Below are 23272 nucleotides of genomic sequence, written 5' to 3' on the forward strand. Positions count from 1 at the left end.
CTAGTTAATATGAGAATGAGTGATGAATATTGATGTAGGTTACTGTTTAAGGTTTTTCATTAAATGTGTTCAAAGAGAGGAATTGATGGGGTGGGAGAGGACAGAGTGAAGCCAGAACAGGCACGGTGTAAAACATGGTGAAAATTAAAAGCAGAAACCATAACTACTCCCCAGAAAATCTATGTATTTATTCAAATTGTGTTTTTCCAGCGCTCAATTTTAAAATCATAATACCCAACAGAGAAAAACATCTTTTTAGGGAAACTTATTATGTACTAGGATAGAGTAAGAAAAAATAATCTATTGGAAAACATATGCAGAGGGAACTATACTATGTCAACTCAAAAGCAAATTAGAACTTCTTAAAGGCAGTGAGCATGAGGTTGCTGCTAATACTATTTGTCTGGGTCCGTAAGTGGCGGTTATTCAGAACGCAGTGGCGAGGAAGACAGGAACTCCTCATTTTACTGAGATGCTTACTAAGTAGAATGTCTCTCATTGCAGCTCTGTGCACCTTTCCATGACATCGTGGGAATTAAGGGAAAAGCAATTTCACTGAATCAAAAGCCGAATTTTCCCTTGAGTTTATGGCTCTTAATAAAACAAAAGCAAAGGTATTTCTAGCAGAGGCATCTGAGTGTTTTGGCTAAAGGGAGGGACTCCTCTTGAGAGCAACAGGTTTCCCTAGAACAAAGGGGACAGCTTTGCACCTGAGCGGAGGAGGGGCTCCTGCACATAGTCAGTCACACTCCTGGTGCTCGTTCACCTGGGCACCAGCGTGTGGTTCAAGTTCCAGCCACCTCACTGTCTGGGTGCTCGTTCACCTGGGCACCAGCGTGTGGTTCAAGTTCCAGCCACCTCACTGTCTGGGTTGACGAATGTCTACATTAATGTTATAACAATTTTAAAATGACACTCTAATTAATGCTTGTGTCAGCACATTTTCTGCAAAGGGTCAGATAGCATTTTAGGCTTCATACCCCAAGAGGCAAATCAAGAATATTATGCCCATACTTATATAGAAGGAAAGGAAAAAAATGTCCACAAAATTATTATTAATGAAATCCAAAATACAGTAAAATGTTAATAAGAATAGTGTTTTGTAATACAGGTCTATCAATAAGAATAAGGTTATTTTGGGGAGATAACATTTTGCCTAGTTTGGGTTCAAAGTTAGTGATTCCTAGCACCAGTCTATTTTAAATGTTCATCTGTGAAAATTGGTTTTAGCTCACGGGCCATACAAAAACAGAAGGTGACCCAGATTTGGCCCCAGGTATGATGCTGCTCTAAATGATATTGACTTTATGTGCTCATAAGTATAATGCTATATCCTCTGAAATGTAAAAGTAGATACTTTGCCAAAATATGTTTTAGTAAGGAAGCCCTTTAGTAAGGAAGGATTCTAAGTAATTAAAATTAATTTCTATTACTTGCCCTGGCCAGTTGGCTCAGTGGTAGAGCATCAACCTGGTGTGTGGAAGTCCTGGGTTTGATTTCTGGTCAGGGCACACAGAAGAAGCAACCATATATTTCTCCTTCCCTCCTCTCCCCCTTCTCTCCCTCTCTCTCTTCCACTCCTTTAGCCATGGCTTGATTGATTTGAGCGCATCAACCCCTGGGCACTGAGAATGGCTCCCTGGAGCCTCTGCCTCTGGTGCTAAAAATAGCTCAGTTGCAAACGTTTGTCCTGGGTGAGGGTTGCCAGGTAGATCCCGGTTGGGAATAATGCTGGAGTCTGTCTTAGTGTCTCCCCTCCCCTCATTAAAAGAATAATAATAATTAATTCTATGATATTTATATAAGATTGTTGCATTTTATCTCATAGATCAAATCCAGAAATCTATAGCATGATTGGATTAGTGCAGTTTTCTTTTTGAACTGTGGACTACCCCTGAGTGAATAGTAAAACCAATTTGAGGATTATGACCAGCATTTAAAAGGTAGAATAGAATAGAATAGAATAGAATAGAATAGAATAGAATAGAATAGAATAGAATAGAATAGAATAGAATAGAATAGAATAGAATAGAATAGAATAGAATAGAATAATAGAATAGAACAGAATAGGTTTCATTTTCCATAGTACAGAAAGTTTGATCTTAGTGTTTTGGAAAAGGGTATCAGACTTGTGTGTATGTGTAGACTTGTGTGTATGTGTATATATGGGTGAGTCTAAGATTTATTTTTATTATGAATCTTATTGTAAACACAGAAGTATTTACCTTTCCAAAATAATACAAATTAAAAAAATCTAGATACTGACAGAGGAACAATATTATCAAACATCTCCAGCTATTTAATGCTAACAAATCAATATCCTAAGTGATGGGTATAAAATAAATTGAGTGGGTGAAGAGTGTTCTTCACAGTAGATGGGGAGGGATCAGATGTGACAATGACATAATTTTGTCAGGAAAGTGGTCTTACATTGCTGTAAGTATTTTCTGAATAATCCACAAATTTGAGTGTAAACTAAGCTAATTTTTTTCTCATCTAGAATTGGTATTTTAAAAATTATAACTGCATATCTTTATTAGAAGATGGAACTTATAGCTGTAGAGAAAAAGAGTTTTAGAATATTTTAGTTTGCATTCTGCAAACAGCTTCAGCATAGTATTATACACAATTTGTCTCTTTTCTAGTAAGAGTTTTCTCCTTATGTTAAAAGGGATGGTTCCTATCTCAAAGTGAAGTCTTTCCTCTCTGTCTTTTTATTTCAACCTCCCACTCATTTCTCATTTAACAAGCTCTTGGTAGGGATGCACCTGGTAATTGGAGACAAATTTGCAGATGACATGAGATACTCCAAAGGACAACATGATCTGCCCCCGTGAATCACCTAAGCCCATTGTTCCCTCTTCATTTGAATATAAAATATGTCATAAGGCCATGGGGGCCCATCTGAGAATTGAGATTAGTGTCTAAATGGATGTAGGCAGTATTATCAATATCAATGTTATTCTCATCATCTTCATTTGTCTCTGAAACCATGGTGTGTGTGTGTGTGTGTGTGTGTGTGTGTGTGTGTGTGTGTGTAGGAATGGAAAGGGGAAAACGCTGAGTAAACCAGGAATTTAAATAAAATTAAAATCACAAAAGAAAGGATTTTTTTCCTCAATCTAATCTTAGCTTTTAAAGCTAAGTAGTACCCAAATTGTCAAACAATATTTTATATACAATACTGTGTATGTAACGAGTGGGTATGCATGATTATCTAGCTCTCACATTTTAATATATACATATACACATATATACTTGTATATACATAAACTGCCAATTGTGACCCCTTAGTGGGTAATCAAATACTTTTATTGGTTATGAATAGTGTTTTGAAAATAATTTAATAGACGGAACAGAGTAGAGGCTAAGAGAACAGAAAAGAACCTATCAAAATACGTCTACCATTTTCTCCCCAATACATTATGCATACATTTATGTGTGTGCTTTGGTGTATATAAACTGAATTGCTGTGCAAATATTTCATACTGTGGCTCATTGCTAAAACTTTTTGAAAAATAGTGCTAGTGTCATAGTGACAGCAATGATTAGCATGTTTCTTTTATTCTCCTACATATTTTGTATTTTATTGCCAAATGCCAATGTGTAATATTTAGTAGGTTACTTCCTGGAAATGCATTATACAATTTAATGTATTTTAATGTTTGGATCCACATGGCATTTACACCAACTATTATTTGGTTAACTTTTTCTCTCTACTGATTCTTGTCATTTATTTTTCCTGCTATTTTAAGCTTTCTTCTGATAATAAGGCTAAGGATTGGGTTGCAATAAACCAATAATGCCAACCAAAAAATTTAGAGAAGTAGTCTAGAAGTATGTCAAATTCTGGGCCCTGAGATGGTGACCCTTGTCAGCCTGATTGTGTTGTGCCAATGTGACAGGGGGATGGGAGAGAAGCCTGGCTTGGTGGGGGTGGGGGGAATGGCAGGTGGCAGATGGTATTCTGATTCTGAAGCCAAAGAGCTTGGTTTCCTAAGTATAATGAGAGAAAAGAGCTTGATCCTCTCTAATACTGCTTCTGATGGCACCATGTGTTGAAACAAAGATCCTGTATTTTTTTAATGAACATTACATAAGCTATTATCCTCCTGTTGAATAAAAATCAGTCCAGCCAGAAATCTGACACTATAGAAGCATGAGAATTCTCACAGTCCAAGTATTATAATGGCTGGATTTTTTTATACTGTTTTCCTTTAAATGTGTACAAAGAATATAGAAATACAACAATGTACCTGACAGGTTGTGTAGTGTTATGTGTGGTATTTCATCAGTTGTTATTAGCCAATGCATATAAACTACATATAGAAGCATTACTTAAAGTATGAGTTTTTGGGTATATAAATTAGGAGTTGCTTGTTAGAACTTTAGAAATAATGTAGAAATATACTACCATGCTTGGTTCTACTTCTTATCTGAGAGCAAAATAAAAATAAAAACAGCCTCACCTTGGGAAACTTCTTCTAGCAGAAACAAATTCTAGTTAATACCTACATTAGTATAAAGTGAACTCAAAATTAAATGGTTAGATACAAACTTCATATAAGTCCATCGTGAAGATTTTGTTTACATCTTGGAATTCATAAGTAATGAAATATAATGTTTGTGAATGTCAACAGTTTATAAACATGGAAGCTTTTGGAAAATAATTTTTACGTAATTACTATTTCCAAGGTTAACATATCATGCAATTCAAGGTTCCATGTCTTATTTAATCATTAGTATAATTTTTGTATTCTGTCGCTTGTAAATAGACATGTTACTTTCTGAACGTTTCTAACTTTTGGTTTATGTGACGTGAGTGTGATAGTGATGCTGTCCCGCCTGTTGTGAGGGGGAGGGCTTACACCTGTGCAAACCATTCTGCAGGGTTCCGAAGTGCAGGTCTAGAGAGGAACTGTGGCAGCACTTGCAAACAGAGGCACCTTTCTTGTAAGTATTTACATTTATGCCAAACATATATTGTGGACTTCATGTACATGTAGTTTGTGTTGAGATCATAGCCCTCGTTTCTTTAGATGAGACACGGAACTCCATGCCAGTTCACTCGGCCCCATTGCTGCACTGCACGTGAAATCTGCACTGTGGTCCAGTTGACTATGAGGTGTGGACACAACAAACTTTTTTTTGGAAATGCACATTGATCACCGTTAGGGAAGTACTGTTTCAAAAGAAAAGAAACCCACAATTGTGAAATAAATACAAATTTAAGTAACTATTCCCAGACACGTGAGCTCTAAATGGTTGAAAAGTGACTAGGATAAAAGACAGATTGTGATGACCAGGGGTCCCCAAACTACGGCCCGCGGGCCACATGCAGCCCCCTGTGGCCATTTATCTGGCCCCCGCCGTACTTCCAGAAGGGGAACCTCTTTCATTGGTGGTCAGTGAGAGGAGCACAGGATGCGGATGCATAGGACGCCGCAAAGCGCGGTGTCGCTCACGTACAGTACTACTTCCGGTGACGTGGGATGCAAGCATCACTCCGGAAGTGCATCATATGATGCACATCTGGTCTGCAGCTGCGGCGCCCCACATTGAAATACTGGTCAGTTTGTTGATTTAAATTTACTTGTTCTTTATTTTAAATATTGTATTTGTTCTCATTTTGTTTTTTTACTTTAAAATAAGATATGTGCAGTGTGCATAGGGATTTGTTCACAGTTTTTTTATAGTCCGGCCCTCCAACAGTCTGAGGGACAATGAACTGGCCCCCTGTGTAAAAAGTTTGGGGACCCCTGGTGATGACACAAATGAGCCTTCATTATATAACTTTGATTCCCGTTAGTATAAACAGTTGTGAAGATACTTTCCAGACATTTGTTGTGTTATTTTTCAGTTGGACTTTTGGTGATCAAGAAAGTATAAATAGGTAACTGACTCTTTAAGTTTACTCAGGATTTAAAAACAAACAAACAAAAAAACACACGCATTAAGTTTGGAATATACACCTGGAAAAGTAATGTGGAAATACTTGAGATAGAGCAAGCATGTATTCTGTGTCTCATGGAACTACCTGGATTTTCCAGAAATGACACTGATGTCAGACATGTCTAAACACCCCCATTTCGTGCAAGGTCCTTGAATCACACTTCTTCCATTTGCACTTTCCATTAGAAACAGTATTTTTGTGGGTTTCACCATTATTGGTTTGTTCCATCTGCTCCCTTCATATTTTTCCTATTTTAAGTATGTTCGCACAAGAGCAGCATTGCCCCACTCCCCTCAAGCCTCATCTCCTCCCTTGTGTGAAACTGTCACCTCTCTTTCCACGTTGTGAGCTCAGAGGGAGTAAAGTGCTTGGTTAAAATGTTAAGACCAAAAACATTGGCAAACCCTTTTTGGTGAAGTCATTTTAATAGTTAAATGTTCATGTGAAATATAATGACCCCGTAGAACTGAAGATTTTCCTTTAAATCAGACAATTTGGTTATCATTAGGACAAATCTGCAGTAATGCAAAATGTGTGCAGTACCATTGAGTCACAGGGTAGGTATTTGACATTTCAGTGCAAGACAAGCAGGGTGGCTCCCTCTTCTAGTTAATTTGAATCTGAAGAGGGAGCTTTGGAGAGGGGAACCAAGTCGCTTAGGGTCTTTCAAGTTAATAAAAGAAAATTCTTGGTGTCATTTATCTGGATCCCGGTTAATAACTGATGACATCTAGTTGAGGCACTCAAATGGCCATCCCCTGGGGATGCAGATCCAAAATAAACTGTGGAAATATTTTCACACCCCAGATTAGACATTTACAGACTAATGAGGTCAAACCCAAGCCCAGTAACTCAATGGACAACTCATCATCCAGCCCTGGGTAATTATGCAGCGTGAGCTCCACATTGCTGATGCCCTCACAGAGGATGGTTGTTTGGGAGATCCCATCTGGTCCCCTCCTTGAGAGGTATGCCCTCCCAACAATCACCATTCATCAAAATAGGCTTCAGATCATCTCTGTGCATTTGTGGCAATTCTCTCCTTGTGATGTTCCCTGGAAGAGTTCCACATGGGAAGCCAACTCATAATGGCAGCTTCTTTATTAAAATATGTGCAGTAGAAATTATGCTAATTAAGCTGCAGTGTAATTATAGACTAAAAAGATTCTTTGCACTCTGAATTAAATTGTTGTAGATAAATGTGCATTAACGTAATAGTGTGCAGCTAATTATGAAAGGTAAGGGAGAGGAAGAGGGGTAATCACTTACACAGTGTTTTAGAGGTGCTGCTGTCCCAGGCACACACTTCTGTTAAAGAGCAGGGACCGCTGTGATGAGAGTTCTTCCAGCATTTTTCCCTGATGTTCAAGACTAATTAAAATAGCCACCGGTGACTAATTAACTGTTTTAACTCTGTCTGTGGCATTTACTACAGCAGAGAGTTAAATGTGATGACACTGTGCAGCTTTATATCCTATTCCAACTATATCTTGGAGTTAATTCTTTGTTCTTTATTTATGCTTTCATGTGCATTTATGATAATTATGAAAATGAAGTGAAGATCTATCATCCCAAAGTGATTTTGTTGTGCTCAACTAAAGTTGCATCCTGGGAAATAAATTCTTTTTACTCAGAATTTTAAAAAGCTCAAGTGGTCATCATATGCCTTTTGTTTCAAAGCTATCAATTCAGAAGACCTAAGAGGTACCATCACCATGCTGTGGTTACATGAAGAAAAAGTTAATTATTGAATCCTTTCAGTTAAAAAGTTCTAAAACCTATCCCTGGCTGCTTGGCATCAGCCCAGTATATGGATGTCCTGGCTTTGATTCCCAGTCAGGGCTCACAGGAGAAGTGACCATATGCTTCTCCACTTCTCCTGGCCCCCTTCTCTCTCTCTCTCTCTCTCTTTCTCTTTCTTCCTCTCCTACAGCAATGGCTCAATTGGTTTGAGGGCATTGGCCCTGGGCACTGAGGATGGCTCCATGGAACCTCTGGCCCAGGTGCTAAAAATAGCTCTGTTGCGAGCATGGTCCCAGATGGTCAGAGCATCAGCCATAGACAGCCAGGTGGATCTTGGTCAGGATGCATGCAGGAGTCTGTTTCTCTTTCTCCCCTCCTCTCACTTGGAAAAGAAGAAGAAGAAGAGGAAGAAAAAAAAAGAGCTCTAAAACCTGTCAGGAGGTGGGTTTCCTGTGTTCATTGATCAAAGTCACCTGAACCAGCTAAATGAGAGGTACCTTTAAAAATAAAAAAAACAATACATGTAGGAATGCTGAGTAATTTTTCAACTAATTTCAGAAAATGTAATGTTCACCTCTCATCTGAGCAGAATGGCTTGACACCAATTGAACAGTAATAGAGAATTCAGAAAGATAAAGGTCCAACAAAGCACTAGGAGTTAAAAGGACAGAATATAAAGAGATCCTTTACACAGGGCGTGGCTGTCCCATCAAAGAGTGCGGCATGATGGAGAGAGGTCCCTTACAGAAGGTGTGGCAGTTTGGTGAAAGGAAAGGGCTTGTTTTGTGAGATGTCACAACTCTCTTTTTCTTCTGTTTCCAGAGAACTTTTAAAAATCCCTTTAATGGCTTTTTTTCCAGCTGGAAAACCAACAAAAATGTTGAGATGTGCATCAAGCTTTTACCGATTCCCATAAAGTCCTGCTGTGTCTCTTCTGTACTTGCACTGTTGATGACTTCAGACACTAATGATCAATAGCCCCGAATTTTCATTGGAATTTGTTAGATCTTTTCTGAGGCATCTGTATGTTCTTTACAATACAGATCTTTTCTGAGGCATCTGTATGTTCTTTATAATACAAATTTTTAGTCTAGAAATTTAACTGTTGACTTAATAAATTTGAGCCTGTCTTTTTTTTTTATTCTAGCATGTCGTCACATTTCTTTTGCCAAGGTAGTTTGGGCACAAGCTTTTTAACTTTCAGCCTCAGTTCCCTCCCCTGTGAACCAGTAGAAACATCAAGTTCTTTCTCAAAGGATTATAACAGGAGTTAGCAAACTATAGCCTATGGGTCTTAGCCCACCACCTAGTTTTGTAAATACAGTTTTATTAGAATACAGCCATGCTCATTTTTACTTTTCACCTTGAGCTATAGCTGCAGACTTGAGCAGTTGCAACAGAGCCTACGTGGCCAGCAAAGCCTAAAATATTTATTTTCTGTCCCTTAACCGAAAAGGTTTGCTGTTCCCTAGCTTAGAATATTAAATATGTGTGTTTGTGTATGAAACATATATAAGCATATATGTATATGTATGGGTACATATGCTTACATATACATTTGTAGCATGTATATAAAGATGTTAGCATAATGCTTGACACATTGAGGACATTCTTTATACGTTGTCAACTTTAAATGTTATTTGTTGTCCAGTTTTACTTTGTTGTTAGAAAATTGGTTGTGAAGAAAACATTGATGAGCTACCATTAAGCCATCAAATTTATCACAATTAAAACATTTTTCAGCCCTGGCCAGTTGGCTCAGGGGTAGAGCGTTGGCCTGGCTTGTGGATGTCCCTGGTTTGATTCCCAGTCAGGGCACACAGGAGTAGTAACCATTTGCTTCTCCACCCCTCCCCCTCACCCTTCTCTCTCTCTATCTCTCTCTCTTCTCCTCCCCCAGCCATGGCTTGTTTGGAGCAAGTTGGCCCTGGGTGCTGAGCATGGCTCCATGGCCTTGCCTAAGGTGCTTAAAAAAAAAAAATAGCTTGGTTGCTTAGCAACAGAGCAACAGCCCAGATGGGCAGAGCATGGCCCCATAGGAGACATGCCGGGTAGATCCAAATCTGGATACCTGCAGGAATCTGTCTCTGCCTCCCTGCTTCTCACTTAAGAAAAAAAAAAAATTCATATCCTGGCCAGATATCTCAGTTGGTTAGCTCGTAATACCAAAATACCATGTCATCCTGACATCCCAAGGTTGTGGGTTTGATCCCTGGTCAGGGCACACATAAGAGAAAACCAGTGAAGTCATAAATAAGTGGAGCAACAAATTGATCTCTCTCTCTTTCTCTCTCTCTCTTCCTTTCTCTCTCTCTAAAATCAGTCAGTCATTTAGTAAAATGTCTTCATTTTAGGACAATTTCCAAGTAACTTAAAAGAGTGTGTGTCTTGTATTATTTTAGGAGATGGTCAGTCAGATGTGTCCACAACGGGAGACAGAAGAGTGCTCAGGAAAATGAAGTTTATTACAGTCACAAGTCCTTGGGACAAGGGGCCTGGCACACCCGGTGGCCACATGGCAGGCACCAGAGTGAACAGGAGGCAGAAGACAGGAGGAGCAAGTTAGCACTAAGGCAAAAGGCAAGGCAGGACAGGGTGTACAGTTCAGGATTAGCTAGTCGGATTAATATCAGTGGGCTCTAAACTCTAGGGATGGTTCCTGTTGTCTGGGCTTGGCCCACGGGTGATTAAAGCAGAGGAATGTTGTTCTAATGTTGACATTCTATGGTGTAGAGGTGGGTAGAAGAGGCCAGGCCCTGGATGGGTTACTCTGCATATCAAAGACCTTCTCCAGACTAGGCCCTTTGTTATTTTTAAAACCTGGCTATCCTCTTGGAGAGATTTGGGAAGTCCTGAGAGGCTGTTACCTGATTGCAGTCCAGCAACCTCTCATGGCATTCTGATGAGGATACTGAAGGGGCTGAAGTGGGTCTCACCAGTATGTGCTTTTACAGCCTGTGGATCATTTGGAGCTGAAGGCAATGGAGACCATGAGGGCTCAGGAAAAACTCCTGTCCCTCCCTTGACTACTTAGAAGAATTTAAAGTAGGGGCCTCTCTCATAATAAAAGTTAGCACCAGAGATAACTTTTTATGACCTACTTATATGACATGGCAAACAACTGAACATCTGTTCTTGCTTCTTGCAGTTTACCTGGACTCTCAGCTGGGCTTAATAGTTTAATCAATCAGAAGTATGTTCAAATCTGTGAAAAAGAATGAATCCTGCTTCTCCTAACTCAGAGAAATATTTCATAGGTCTTACACATTTCTACTTAGTTATAAAAACACACATTCTTGACAAAATCTTCTGATTTTTATTTTTACATCCACTGACACAGAACAAATCTGAATGCGCTCATAACTGGAGGAGATATACATTTCCTGAAAGCCAGCTCTGGGAACTTGCCTCTGAGCACAGTCTGCACCTCTCATACTTACTGAAAGGAAAATCAGACACCCCCTGAAAAATCACTAGAAAATTTGAGTGTGCTCAGTTCTACCATACAAAAGAACAACAGTGTTCCTTGCACTACCTATGACTAAATTTCTCCTTTGGTCCCGCAAGCTTTCTTAACCATCCCTGAGAACCACAGCCATAGTAGGGGTAGGCTCTGCGCCATGTAGCCAGCAAAGGGTACGGACTCGTTGAAACCCGAGGTGACTCTTGGAGTTTCCTTTCACCAACTTTGGGCAAGTCACATAAATTCTCTGAACCTCAGTCTCCTCATCTATAAAGTAAAGATAATTATAGACCCTCCCTCAGACTCATTGAGAAGAAAACCACAATGTCTGATCGCCCTAGGGCATTCAAACCTAGAAAGAGACACTTGTTGCCTTCACCTGAGAGCAAAACTTTGATGCCACTAAATGAGTGTGCCTTCTGTGGCTAGCATGCCCCTCACGTGATTTCTTGTTCGGCACCCAAGTCCGTAGACCCCGGCAGAGACCTTGGAGAAAGTCAGGAAATGGGCATGAAGATGTCCTTCAAAGTCAAATGCAAGAATGAAAACTTTAACAGCAATTTGGACAGTGAAGAACATGCCTAATATAGTAAGTGCTTGCAGTAATTCCACTGCCAGTAACGTGGTATTTTTGTCATGAGCATTGCATGATTACATTGTACTCTGTATCTGCTCTTGCTAAGGTTAAAAAAGAAGGTGGCAATTTTAAATGTTGGTATCTTTCCCAAAGTCTGTCATAAGCATCTTTTAAATATAAGAAGAACCATTAAGGAATGTTGTGATTTAGGTCTTTAAAAGTCATAAATAATACATTTCAAATATTCACCAAAGGAAAAATTGTTACACATGAGGAAGAATATTTTCCCAAACAAGCATTTATGTTTCATTTAACTTACCAACGGTGTCACTTAATTGAAATTTCGAATTTAAATCTTAGAAGATAAATTTCCTATTCCTATATGCATGAGCTCCCCTTTTCCCGGTAGTTATTCATTGTGCTAAATTCTTTATTTAGGTTTAGGTCACAGCTTTTGGAAGGACCTCCATTTACTGCTGTTCCCAAACTGTGTTCTGGGGTGCCCCAGGGGGACACCACCAACTTAGAGGGACTCCTCAGGATAGTGTAAGTTGTCAAAAGAAACATCACTTCTCTCAGCCACCAAATGGAAGCATAAGCTCAAATCAGTTTAGTTTCAGAATTCAATTGCATCACATTCCTTTTGATTATGTCATAACTTTGCAAGAGCTTTCTTTCATAGAAAGCAAAGACCTTGTGAAAATCAATATGAGAGGAATTGAAGACAGTCAAGTCTGATTCCAAGGACTGGGAAGTTGTGCGGTGCCCCAGAAGGGACTAACTAGTGAAACACAGATAATTCCTAGTTGTCTGGACCTGACTACCTAATAAATGGAACTGTCAGGCATTTCTTTTGGCCCAGGGTTACAGTACAAATCTTACAAACGGTCTTGTGAGCCAGTATAGTCTGGGAACCTCTGCAGTGATATACAGTCAGGCTCTACCCATTTATTGTGTTTGGTCACTTCTCACGAAGAAAAAATAAATCTGTGCAACAGTTAGTTCTTGAGTTCGCTCTCTTAAAATCCAAGCGATTTCTTTCCTTGTGGTTTTTGTTTGCTGCTGTAATGAGAACTTAAAATGCTTTTTCCAGTGACTAAAAAGTGCTTAATGAAGGAACCGTAATTCTTAATTAGTGAAAAAGATAAAAGAAATAATGTGTGCTTTTTTATTTGCATAAATAAAACTATATTTATCCTCCACTCGCTCCTTTTCCTGTAATCAGGCCTGTTCCATTTGCCTTCTCTGCCCATTTTTCCCATTTCAAATTATAAAGATCTGTGATGGCAATAACAGAAAATATCTTTAAATTCATTGCAAACTTTCCAATTAATTTTCAAATTAATCACAGCTATTCTACTGAGAGTTAGGTGACACAAAGGTAATAAAAGCCTCATCTAAGACTTTATCAATGGGTAGAAATTAAAGGTAATTGGACACTATTATCTTGAAATGAATACCTTCTTTTTTTTGTTACTGCACTTTAAAAAGAAGCTTACTAATGCATTCAGTTGCACAGATATGAAATCTTCCAGTAGAACGGCTTTCAGCTGTCCTCTCCATACCCCTTTCATCCATGATCTGGAAGGGCTAATAAATATTCATTGTTAGTTATTTTATTCAAAACGGAAGGCAGTATATCCTCTACATTTTATATTTAGAAACATCTAGACACCAGAAATGAGAATAAATTAAAACTTTTATAGCAAAAGTACTGTGAAACATGGTAAAAGAAAATACCTATGGATATAATTTATTATTTTTTTTCTGAAGTGAGAATCTGGGAGGAGAGGCAGACAGTCAGACTCCCGCATGCACCTGACTAGGATCCACTTGGCATGCCCACCAAGGGGCGATGCTCGGTCCCTCTGGGGCGTTGCTCTACTGCAATCGGAGCCATTCTAGCACCTGAGGCACAGGCCATGGAGCCATCCTCAGTGTCTGGGCCAACTTTGCTCCAATGGAGCCTTGGCTGCAGAAGAAGAAGAGAGAGACAGAGAGGAAGGAGAGGGGGAGGGGTGGAGAAGCAGATGGGCGCTTCTCCTGTGTGCCCTGGCTGGGAATCAAACCCAGGACTTCCACACACTGGGCTGACGCTCTACCACTGAGCCAACCAGCCAGGGCCTAGAATTCATTTTTTAATTTAAGGTCTAGAAATAAGAAGTTGTTGTGAACGGCCACTTGGACACTTGTTCTTTTTATCTAATATTAAGAAGTGTGCCCACTGAAAGTTCTCAGCTCTCCAATGGATACAAAAGAATTGCTAAGATAAAAAGTGAGCCACTCTCCAGCAATCCCATTCTAAGGTAGATACCCAAAAGAATTGATGTCAGGGACTTAGATAATTGTACAACCAGTGGGATTCAGCAGGTTCTCACCGGTTTGACAGAACCGATACCCAATTTTTGGTTGAGTTCAGGGAACTGGTTGTTAAAATGGCACTTGTAATTAGGATTCTCTCTAAGGTGAGCGCCTGGGAAGCTGCCCAATGTGGAAATCACAAATTTACATTCCTTGTTCATCTGTGCAATAGCGTATTCCAAGCACCTATAGTAATGTTCATTCCATCCATAGGTGAAAAAAATTGCAAGTGAAGATGCCAATCAAAGAGCAATATGGAATTGTCTTAAATAACAGTTTTATTGTTTTTTGTCAGGTATTATTTTTTTTCATTAATAGCTTAAAACTCTTATAACATAATCTAGTTTTATATACCTCTTTTATTGTTCTTATTTAAGTGTTAAATGCATGAAATAATAAACTAAAAAATTGTGCCCAAAATATTCGTAGCTTTTTTGTAATTCCTTTAAGGGCAAAGTGAACCAGTAGCCCTAGACAAGTGTGTTTTCGACATGGACACTCGTAACTGTAGACCTATCTAAATGTCTCTAATTTTTGTGTTTGTTTGTTTGTTTCTAGCAGCTAAGCAACCATACCAAAAGTTTCTCCCATCCCTAATGCATTTCAGAGGACAAAACAAAACAAAACAAAAAATGCTAAGCACATAATCAATGAAGTGACTAATCAGTCATTGCATTTGAATGTCAGACTTGCTGTCTATAAGATTTCCAAATAACCAGCCAATGGCACAGAAAAAATTTGACTATCACTTCATGGAGACAGTAATGATTTCTTCCCTTCCCTTTCCTTTTATTTTTGCTTGTAGTTTTGGTATCTTGTTGACAAAGCTTAAAAACATCATTTTAATTCCCAGAATGACTCTTCTACAAAGGCAACCAGCCATAAAGAAATGCTTATCTTTGACACCTTCCCTCTATCTGTGAGGCCTAGATCTCCTCACTGGCAGCTCCATGTCTTGTGGCCAAGAAAGAGAAGATTAAACCCTGGCAGCTGGAAGCTGACCAGGCATCCACAGCTAGGTCTTGATGTTCTTAAGTGTAAACAGTTTCACTAACAGCATCACACAAGGCACCACACACTGATGGTGATGGAGCAAGACAGAAACCAGACCCCTCCATAATTATGTCAGAACACAGGCAAACATGAATGTTGTCTGAATCACAGAACTGCTGAAAATACCCACCTGTTCTGGCTTACTTGGAATGCCTGCTGTTCCTTCACCATGTTTAAACCTTGTTCTGTTATCCCCTCCCTCTAGATAAGAATCTTTAAGATACTCAGTCACAGAATTTCCCTGACATCCTGGTAGCCACCAATCCAGAACAAGAACTTACTCCCTTGAATCTTCCCAAAGCACCAAACACAAGTCCAAATTCTAGTTAATTCTAATATCATCTTATTGAAATTCCTCACAGTCCCATAGTGTGGGTTCTTTATTATTGTTAGGAGCATTAAGTCCAGCTTTGTTCAATCACAGATGGGATTTCAGTGATCTTGGATGCATGGTACTGACATGACTAGCAACTTGTTTTGTGAAGTATATGCTTCCTGAATACTAACTACCCTCTTACACCATATGACCGTATATCCGTATAAGATATTAATCCATGAACCAATAAGAATAAATGCTCTCTTCCTTCTTAGTAACATGCATTTTATATTAGATAATTCTGCTCCCACACCATTGCTTATGACAAACCAAAGGCAAGAACCAATGTTTGAAACTAGAGGCATGCAGAGCAGACTGATAATGAGATATCGGTTCAATGTAACTTTTAATAAGCTTCAAAACTAGAGAGTTGACCACAAGGTTCCATGCTCTGACTTACTTACTTGTTACCATGGTCAAGTCACTAAATGGTCTGACCTGACTTCTGACTCTACACAATACACATGGGTAATGCTGGGTAAGGAGCCTTCCCGTTCTATAGTATGAATAGGATCAAATACAATGCATTTGTTAAAAAGATCTTTAAACACCCTTTCACATGGTACCTTTCTAGGTCATATGCTGTTAGATTTTACTAAGATTTTCTTTAATCCTTTGAGTAGTACAAACATTCATGTATGTCCTCACTCAAAGGGTTAACAAAAAACTCACTACTCTAAGGGTTAAAGGAGGTGTCTCTGTTCAATGTTATCTGAAATCAATTGAGTTGTGATACTTTGAGGAACTAAGGTGACAAAGATGAAATCATGTACCTGACACATGATACAAAACACTTGTAGAACTAAAATCAACCATGGATATCACTAAGTAATTGCTATCACCAAGACTGCACTCTGGTTAGCAATCAGCCCTCACAGCTAACATTGTAAAGACACCGTGACAGGTACACGGACAGGTTCTCACTTCCAGAAACACAGAGCCTAGTGCGGAAAATGAAGAGACAGTGTTCTCGCATTTGAATGTGTCTACTCTATAAATGTGGCTTCTCTCAGAAGTTCAGAATGTTTTCAGAAACAGAATCATTAAAAGCACTATTTTTGTTTTTTCACAGAGAACTGTCAAGTGATATGGTTACCTAATTTATAAGAAAGGATGCTTCAGTCTGTGATGTATACACAGTGTATTTCCAGTCTGTGATTTAACACTGAGTTCTCTTTTCTATATATAACATACGTGTATACACACGTGTATGCACGCATGTGCATATGCACACACACTAAAACTTTTGAGGGCAATGGGGGTCTTTGTGTCTTTTTCTCAAATTCCTAATCTAATCCTGAGCCAAAGCCTTGATCTTCTTCTGACATCAACAGGTTAATATTGTTGCTTAAGCAGGCTTGACTCATGCGCTCCTAACCCAGGTCTTGGCCACCAAATCCCACTCAAGGTTCAAAGGTCCAGGTGATTTTCTAAGAAGCATTATGAGCAGTTAATTTTAAAATAGGTTCATAGTCATAGAATATAAACATTTTCCATAAAGTCATTATGGTTTACAGGGTAAAGTTTACGTATAACAATTTGTCGGTTTTTTCCGTCTGGGCTCTTATCAGCAAAAAGAGCCTGTTAAAATTCCCAGAGCAACTTAATTCTTACATGCATGAAATACTTTTTTTTATTATGGAATATATTTTTATTGAAAAAGTTTAGTTGCATTAAATAGTAAATAAATAGTATTTTAAAGTTAATTAATACCAAATCGGCATTACAATGCAATTGATAATACAGAGAGAGGATCCTTGGGTGACAAAACAGTTTCATTCCTACAATAGTGATGTAACCCGAATTTTGGTGTAAGTCGAAACACACCCTAGCTTAAGTCACTTATGTATCCTAACACGTTCGTAAAATCATAATCTAGAACATAAAAACACAACTTAGCCACAGAAAAGGGAAAAGGACATAAATATACTGTACTGTACACTGTACTGTGCATTCTTCTGCTGATGCAACCAAACTTGTTCGCCCCCAAAGTACATAAGTATGATGCTTATGGTGTAAGCTGAAACACTAACAGCTCATTTTTTTTAAAGTTTTTATGGTAGTGAGCATCGTAAACTCAAAATGTCATCTTTCGAGCCTGTCGTAACCTGAGGACCCCCTGTATTCTTTGAATCTAATACAAAGAATTACAATAGCTGGGTCTTCAGTAGAAGCAAAGCTTCACTGGTACTTAAACTATATACATGATTTAAAATGATAAATAATAACATAAATTCTAGCTAATCATTTTTCATTATTTTTCCTTTTTATGCCTAATAAACTTAGAGAAGTCCATTGCTTGGCTGAGATTAATTTTTAGTACCCATAATAATTCAGAAATAACCAATTTCTCATTATTTTACTGTTTTCACTTCAGCAGAAAACCTGCTAGATGAAATTGGTCCTTCTTATTCTGAAGTAATAGATGCCAGTCCCCAAGATGGAGTCCTAGTCTGACCAACCCATTCACTGGCCCCAGCATGGGCCTGAGAGATGAAGTAGAGCATTGGGTGGAGAGACGAAGAGAGGGTGCCTATCAGAGGGGTTTACTGAGCAATTCTCTCCCATGTTCATGTACAACACATAGAAGTCATTCTGGCTTGCCTTCAGAATGCATCCAAACTCCCTTGCTCCTCAGCGCCCTCTGTTGGGCTGTCAGAGTTTTTTACCCACTGGTCTTACTAACCTTGTCTGACATGCCAACCACACTCCTGATCCGGGTCTTGTCACTGCTCTCTCTTTCTGAAACATTCCCTGTGCTTGGCACTATCACTACCATTAGGTCTCCGCTCCAAGGTCATCTTCACAGTGAGGTCTTCATTGTCACTGTATTGACAGTAACAACCCCCATAGTCCACACACCCTCACAGTCGGTATTTTCAGAATTGCCTGAGTTTATCCTGTTTTATTTTTCTCATCACACTTGTATTAATTTCCTGTGGCTGTACCACAAAGTACAATACATTTCTGTTGTGTTAAGAAATTTCTTTGATAAAGAAATGTATTCGCTAATAGTTCAGGAGGCCAGGAGACCAAAATCCAGGTATCAGCCAAGCTGATTCCTTCCAGAGGCTCTGAAGGAGAGATGTCTCATGCCTCTCTGCTTGCTTCTGGTGGTGGCCAGCAGTTCTTGGCCTCTCTTGGCTTGTAGCCACATCATTCCAATCTCTGCTTTCATCTTCACATTTCCTTCTCTCTGTGACTGTGTCCTTTTCTGTCTCCTATGGAGATACTCTCATTGGATCTTAGGCCCACCCTAATTCACTAACCTCTCATCCTGACCCTTAATTACATCTGAAGAGATGTTATTTCAAATAAGGTGACATTCTGAAGTTTCAAGTGAACATGAATTTTGGGGGACACAATTCAACCCAATATATACTATCACTGTCTGACAAATAATAGATTTTGCTCTTCTAATAATGAAACTAGAGTTACCATCAGAGGCTATGTTCCCTGAGGATGGTAAGCTTTGCTCATTACTATATCCCCAGTGGCTAGACGCCCACTGGTCACTAAGTGAGCATTGCCTGGAGGAGTCAGTGTTCCATGGCTGACTCCTAAGATGAAGCAGGCAGCTGATAGGGGAAATTCAAGAACTAAAATTTGAGCTTTCGTAATAGTGGTTTTAGTTATGGTCAACAGGCTTAATGGTTAATGCAAGTAGACGCTTTGTTCTAGGAACTGCGATAACTGAACAGGCCTACATGACTTAATGAGATCCGTAAGTAATATACCCTTGTACCCCAGGGGACTGCAAGTAGCCCATGATTTGTGCCCTAGGGATCTGCAAGCAAAGCCATTGTGCTCCAAGGACAGAGTGCTTGCTGTCTGTGATCCAATTAACTTTGACTATGATCTGATTAACTCTCCCTTGGAATTCTAAAACCCTTACCTACCTTTTTTTTCCTCTTATAAAAAGGTTGGCTCGGGATAGGGGGTTGAGACAGCTCTGGAGACATACCGTATCTCCCCATGGATAAGACGCACCTTTATTTCAAAAAAATTGGGGTCTGAAAACTGGGTACATCTTATACAATGGTTATAGATGTTTTTACTTGCATTTCCCACTTTTTTGCACTTGTGTTTGAGCTCATTGTTGAAGACAGTGATTCGTCATCAGACACAGATGAGGACAAATTAATGGATGGGAATTTTGACAGAGATGATGATTGTATGAATATTATGATGAATAAAACTTGAATTCAATAACTATGTAATTTTTTTTCAAAATCTGGCCCCAAAGTCTTATACATTGGAGCATCTTATATATGGGGAAATGTGGTAACCCCCATCTCCTAGGATCGCCAGCCATCTGAATAAAGTGCTTTCAATGTAAGAAACATCCAAACCTGTAAGAACTTTTATGAGTTTGATTGAGCCAAACTGTCAACAAGTGCAGAAAGCAAAATCTCAACAGGTTGAAAAAATGCTACAGAAAATGGCAGTTTCACCATTTATTTAGTACATCAGAAAAATCAAAGAGCCTGACCTATGGTGGCTCAGTGGATAAAGTGTCCACCTGGAATGCTGAGGTTGCCTGTTTGAAACCCTGGGCTTGCCTGGTCAAGGCACATACAGGAAGGAACTACTACAAGCAGATGCTTTCTACTTCTCCCCCCTCTTTCTCACTCTCCCTCTCCCTCTCTTCTTCTCTCTCTATCTGTCTCTCCCCTCTCTCTCCAAAAATCAATAAAAAAGGAGAAGAAGAAGAAATCAAAGAGGAAGATGTAAGGGTGTTACATGAAATCCATTGGTGACAGATTAGGAAGATAGGAGAAAGCAAAGCTGGAAATCTCTGGGATTGGATAAAAGTAAAAGTAATAAATACATACTTACATATGGGCACAGGATAGTTACCAGTTAACATGATAATAAGAACAATGAAGGGATTTGTGGTTTCTGCTCTAGTGGGGTGGTTATGCCCTGACTGTTATATTTTAAAGGTGTGTGTGTTATCAGATACATTATTGTACAATAGATACAAAAGATGACAAGCTCCCTGAAGGTAAGCATGGACATTTGTTAGAAAAAAATACCTCCCTAGACATGACTACCCACCCTGAACTGCATTTAGTTAGAAAGTTTTAATTTCAGATCATCCTGTGTGGTTACACTAGGTCTCTGAGTTTGCAAGGCCACCATGCAGGCCTCCCCAGAGCTTGTCAGGTTCAGCATGTGGCCCCTTTTTCGTCTACAGCACCCATAAAAGATTCAATCCCTGTCTCTTGAAATGGTGACACGCAGCAGGAACTCTGATATTTCTGGTTTCACAGGCAGGTAGCCTGTGGGAATAAGGCCAGAAGTAAAGGATACTGGGTTTTACTAAAATAATCTGAAGGTCAGAGAAGTTGAAGTTCCAGGTAGATAAACAAGAGGAAGTCAGAGTAAATTAATAGAGGAATCTATCTGATGATCAGAAGTCACACAGAGAATTCCTAGAGACATGAATTAGAGGTGGTGCCTCTTGAAATATCTTAAGCATTTCCCTCCACCTCCTTGCCCCAGTGTGGTGGTCTCTTCCAGGCTTAAAGGGGGCTGAGGTCAGATGGGCCTCTGCATTTGTTTCTTAATAATAAATTACCACAAAGTTGATGATTTAAAACAACACACATACTCTTATAGTCTGAAAGTCAGACTCACTGGACCATAAGTCATAGTGTCTGTAGGGCCATGCTGCTGCCAGAGGTTCTGGGGGGAAATCCTTGTTCTTGTCTCTTCCAGCTTCTATAGCTGCAGTCCTTGTATTCCATGGCTCTTGGGACCTTATTCCACCTTCAAAGACAGTAGCACAGCATCTTATTTTCAGTGTTATGTTGCTGTCTTAGTCTGTGCAAAATTAATTTTTACATACAAAGCCACTACAGGGTTCAGAAATTAGGACCTGGATAATTTGTGGGGGGTGGGGGGAGGTATTCAGTTTACCATAGTATCTCAACCAGAGACCCACCACAGATACTGAGGCGGGTCTAGGGTTCCAAGGTCTTCCCTCCTCATTTCCTAGTGCACCAAATAGTGGCCATTTTGTCTTTTCCTATAACAGGAACTGCCTCTTCTCTCCTGTATCAATTTATCTCCTGTTGGTGGGGCTATTTGTAAAGAAAGAGACAAATCTGAAACAAATTAACCAAATAGACTGCCCTTATGCTCTTCATATTTGAATTTTTCTCTAGTGTACTTGATTTCTCATTTCTGTTTTATCACATGATCATAGATGGTTTGTGGGAGTTGCTTCAATCTTTTCTGAAAAGGGACGGTTAATTTATAATCCAGATTTCAGGTGAGAAGAGGAAGGAGCTACAGGCTGGGTGGTCCCAGAGCACTTCTGTCCCCATGAGCTGAGTCTGGAGCACTGTGGCTGCTCCATCAGGAGACACGTCTAGAAGTCGTGGTTGAGTGAATAAACACGAGGCATTAAGCTTTGCAGAAAATCTGGAAATTGTATTTTCAATTCCTGAAGGCTCTGGTTGTCCTGGGGCTCTTTTCCATGCAGAAGTAAATGCGATACAATGTTGTGACAGCATATCAACTCTCTTCTGGCAGTGCCAGCATAACATAGTAACGAATTTCAAAGTGTTTGCTATTTAGCACTGTGCTGAGCAGGTTGTAGTTTTAACAACCCAGATAGTCCCTATAAGAGTGAAGATTTAGTCACAATATTGCTGGTCTGTGTGACAAGTTTTAATGGAGAAAAGGTTACATTTGCATATTCTCCAGTTCCATTAACATTTCTAAAGTGAAGCCCAGTAACAAATGAGTTATACGTTTGGCATCTTTAGGAAATCTTAGATGGTTCTCATTTCTTATTCTTTTCTTCTTCACCTAGTTATATTTAATACTTGACATTTCTTGAGGGCCCACAGTATGTTCCAGATAGTGCTCTAAGGAGTTCATGTATATTATCCTAATCATCCCCACATACTCCAAGGTAGGAATTATTATTTCAGTATAACAGATGGGCTCAATGAAAGTATATTCTGAGAAAACCTCGAATGCCAGCCCATGGAGAGACTGCAGTAAAGGAGAGACACAGACAGGAGGAGCCATGGCTGCTAGAGCCCATGGTGGAGCAGGATTTGAACTAGCTCTGACTGCATCCAGAGAAAGTTGCCCACATAGCACTACCTCTGAAGGGGAATAGAGGAAAGAAAATCATTTCATAATGGCACATTTCATTCTTTAATTTATTTTACTTTGTTTTTAAATTACAGTTGACATTCAGTATTATTTTATATTAGTTTCAGGTGCAACATAGTAGTTAGACACCTATTTAATTTATGAAATGAGTCCCCTGGTAAGACAAGTACCCACCTGACACCATACATAGTTTTTACAATATTGTTTACTGTATTCCCTGCTGCACTTTACATCCTGTGACTATTTTGTAACTGCCAATTTGTGCTTTTTAATCTCTTCACCTTTTTTACCCTGTCTTTCAACCCCCCTTTCCTCTGGCAACTGTTAGTCTGGTCTCTGTATCTATGAGTATGTTTCTGTTTTGTTTGTTTATTTTATTTTTTAGATTCTATATATAAGTGAAATCACATAGTATTTGTCTTTCTCCGAGTGATTTATTTCACTCAGCATACTATCCTGCATACTGTTGCAAATGGTAAGATTTCATTCTTTTTTTTATGGCCAAGTAGTATTTCATTGTATATACATACCAAATCTTTATCTACTCATCTATTGATGAGCAGTTAGGTTGCTTTCATATCTTGGCTATTGTAAATAATGCTGCAGTGA

General features: G+C 39.1%; 1 protein-coding gene across 8 annotated transcripts in view; it reads left to right on the forward strand.

The window, feature by feature from the left end:
* Positions 1-23272, forward strand: part of CTNND2 (catenin delta 2) — a 944271-nt gene that overhangs the window by 643700 nt on the left and 277299 nt on the right. For 4 of the 8 annotated variants that reach the window (XM_066374395.1, XM_066374422.1, XM_066374415.1 and 1 more), the window contains one exon: positions 4891-4953. The exons of the other annotated variants lie outside the window; for them this stretch is intronic. In XM_066374395.1, the coding sequence (XP_066230492.1) occupies positions 4891-4953 (63 nt within the window). The remainder of the gene's footprint in view (positions 1-4890; positions 4954-23272) is intronic. 8 annotated transcript variants of the gene reach the window in all.

Source organism: Saccopteryx leptura, chromosome 1 (genome assembly GCF_036850995.1).
Source record: "Saccopteryx leptura isolate mSacLep1 chromosome 1, mSacLep1_pri_phased_curated, whole genome shotgun sequence".
NCBI lineage: Eukaryota > Metazoa > Chordata > Mammalia > Chiroptera > Emballonuridae > Saccopteryx > Saccopteryx leptura.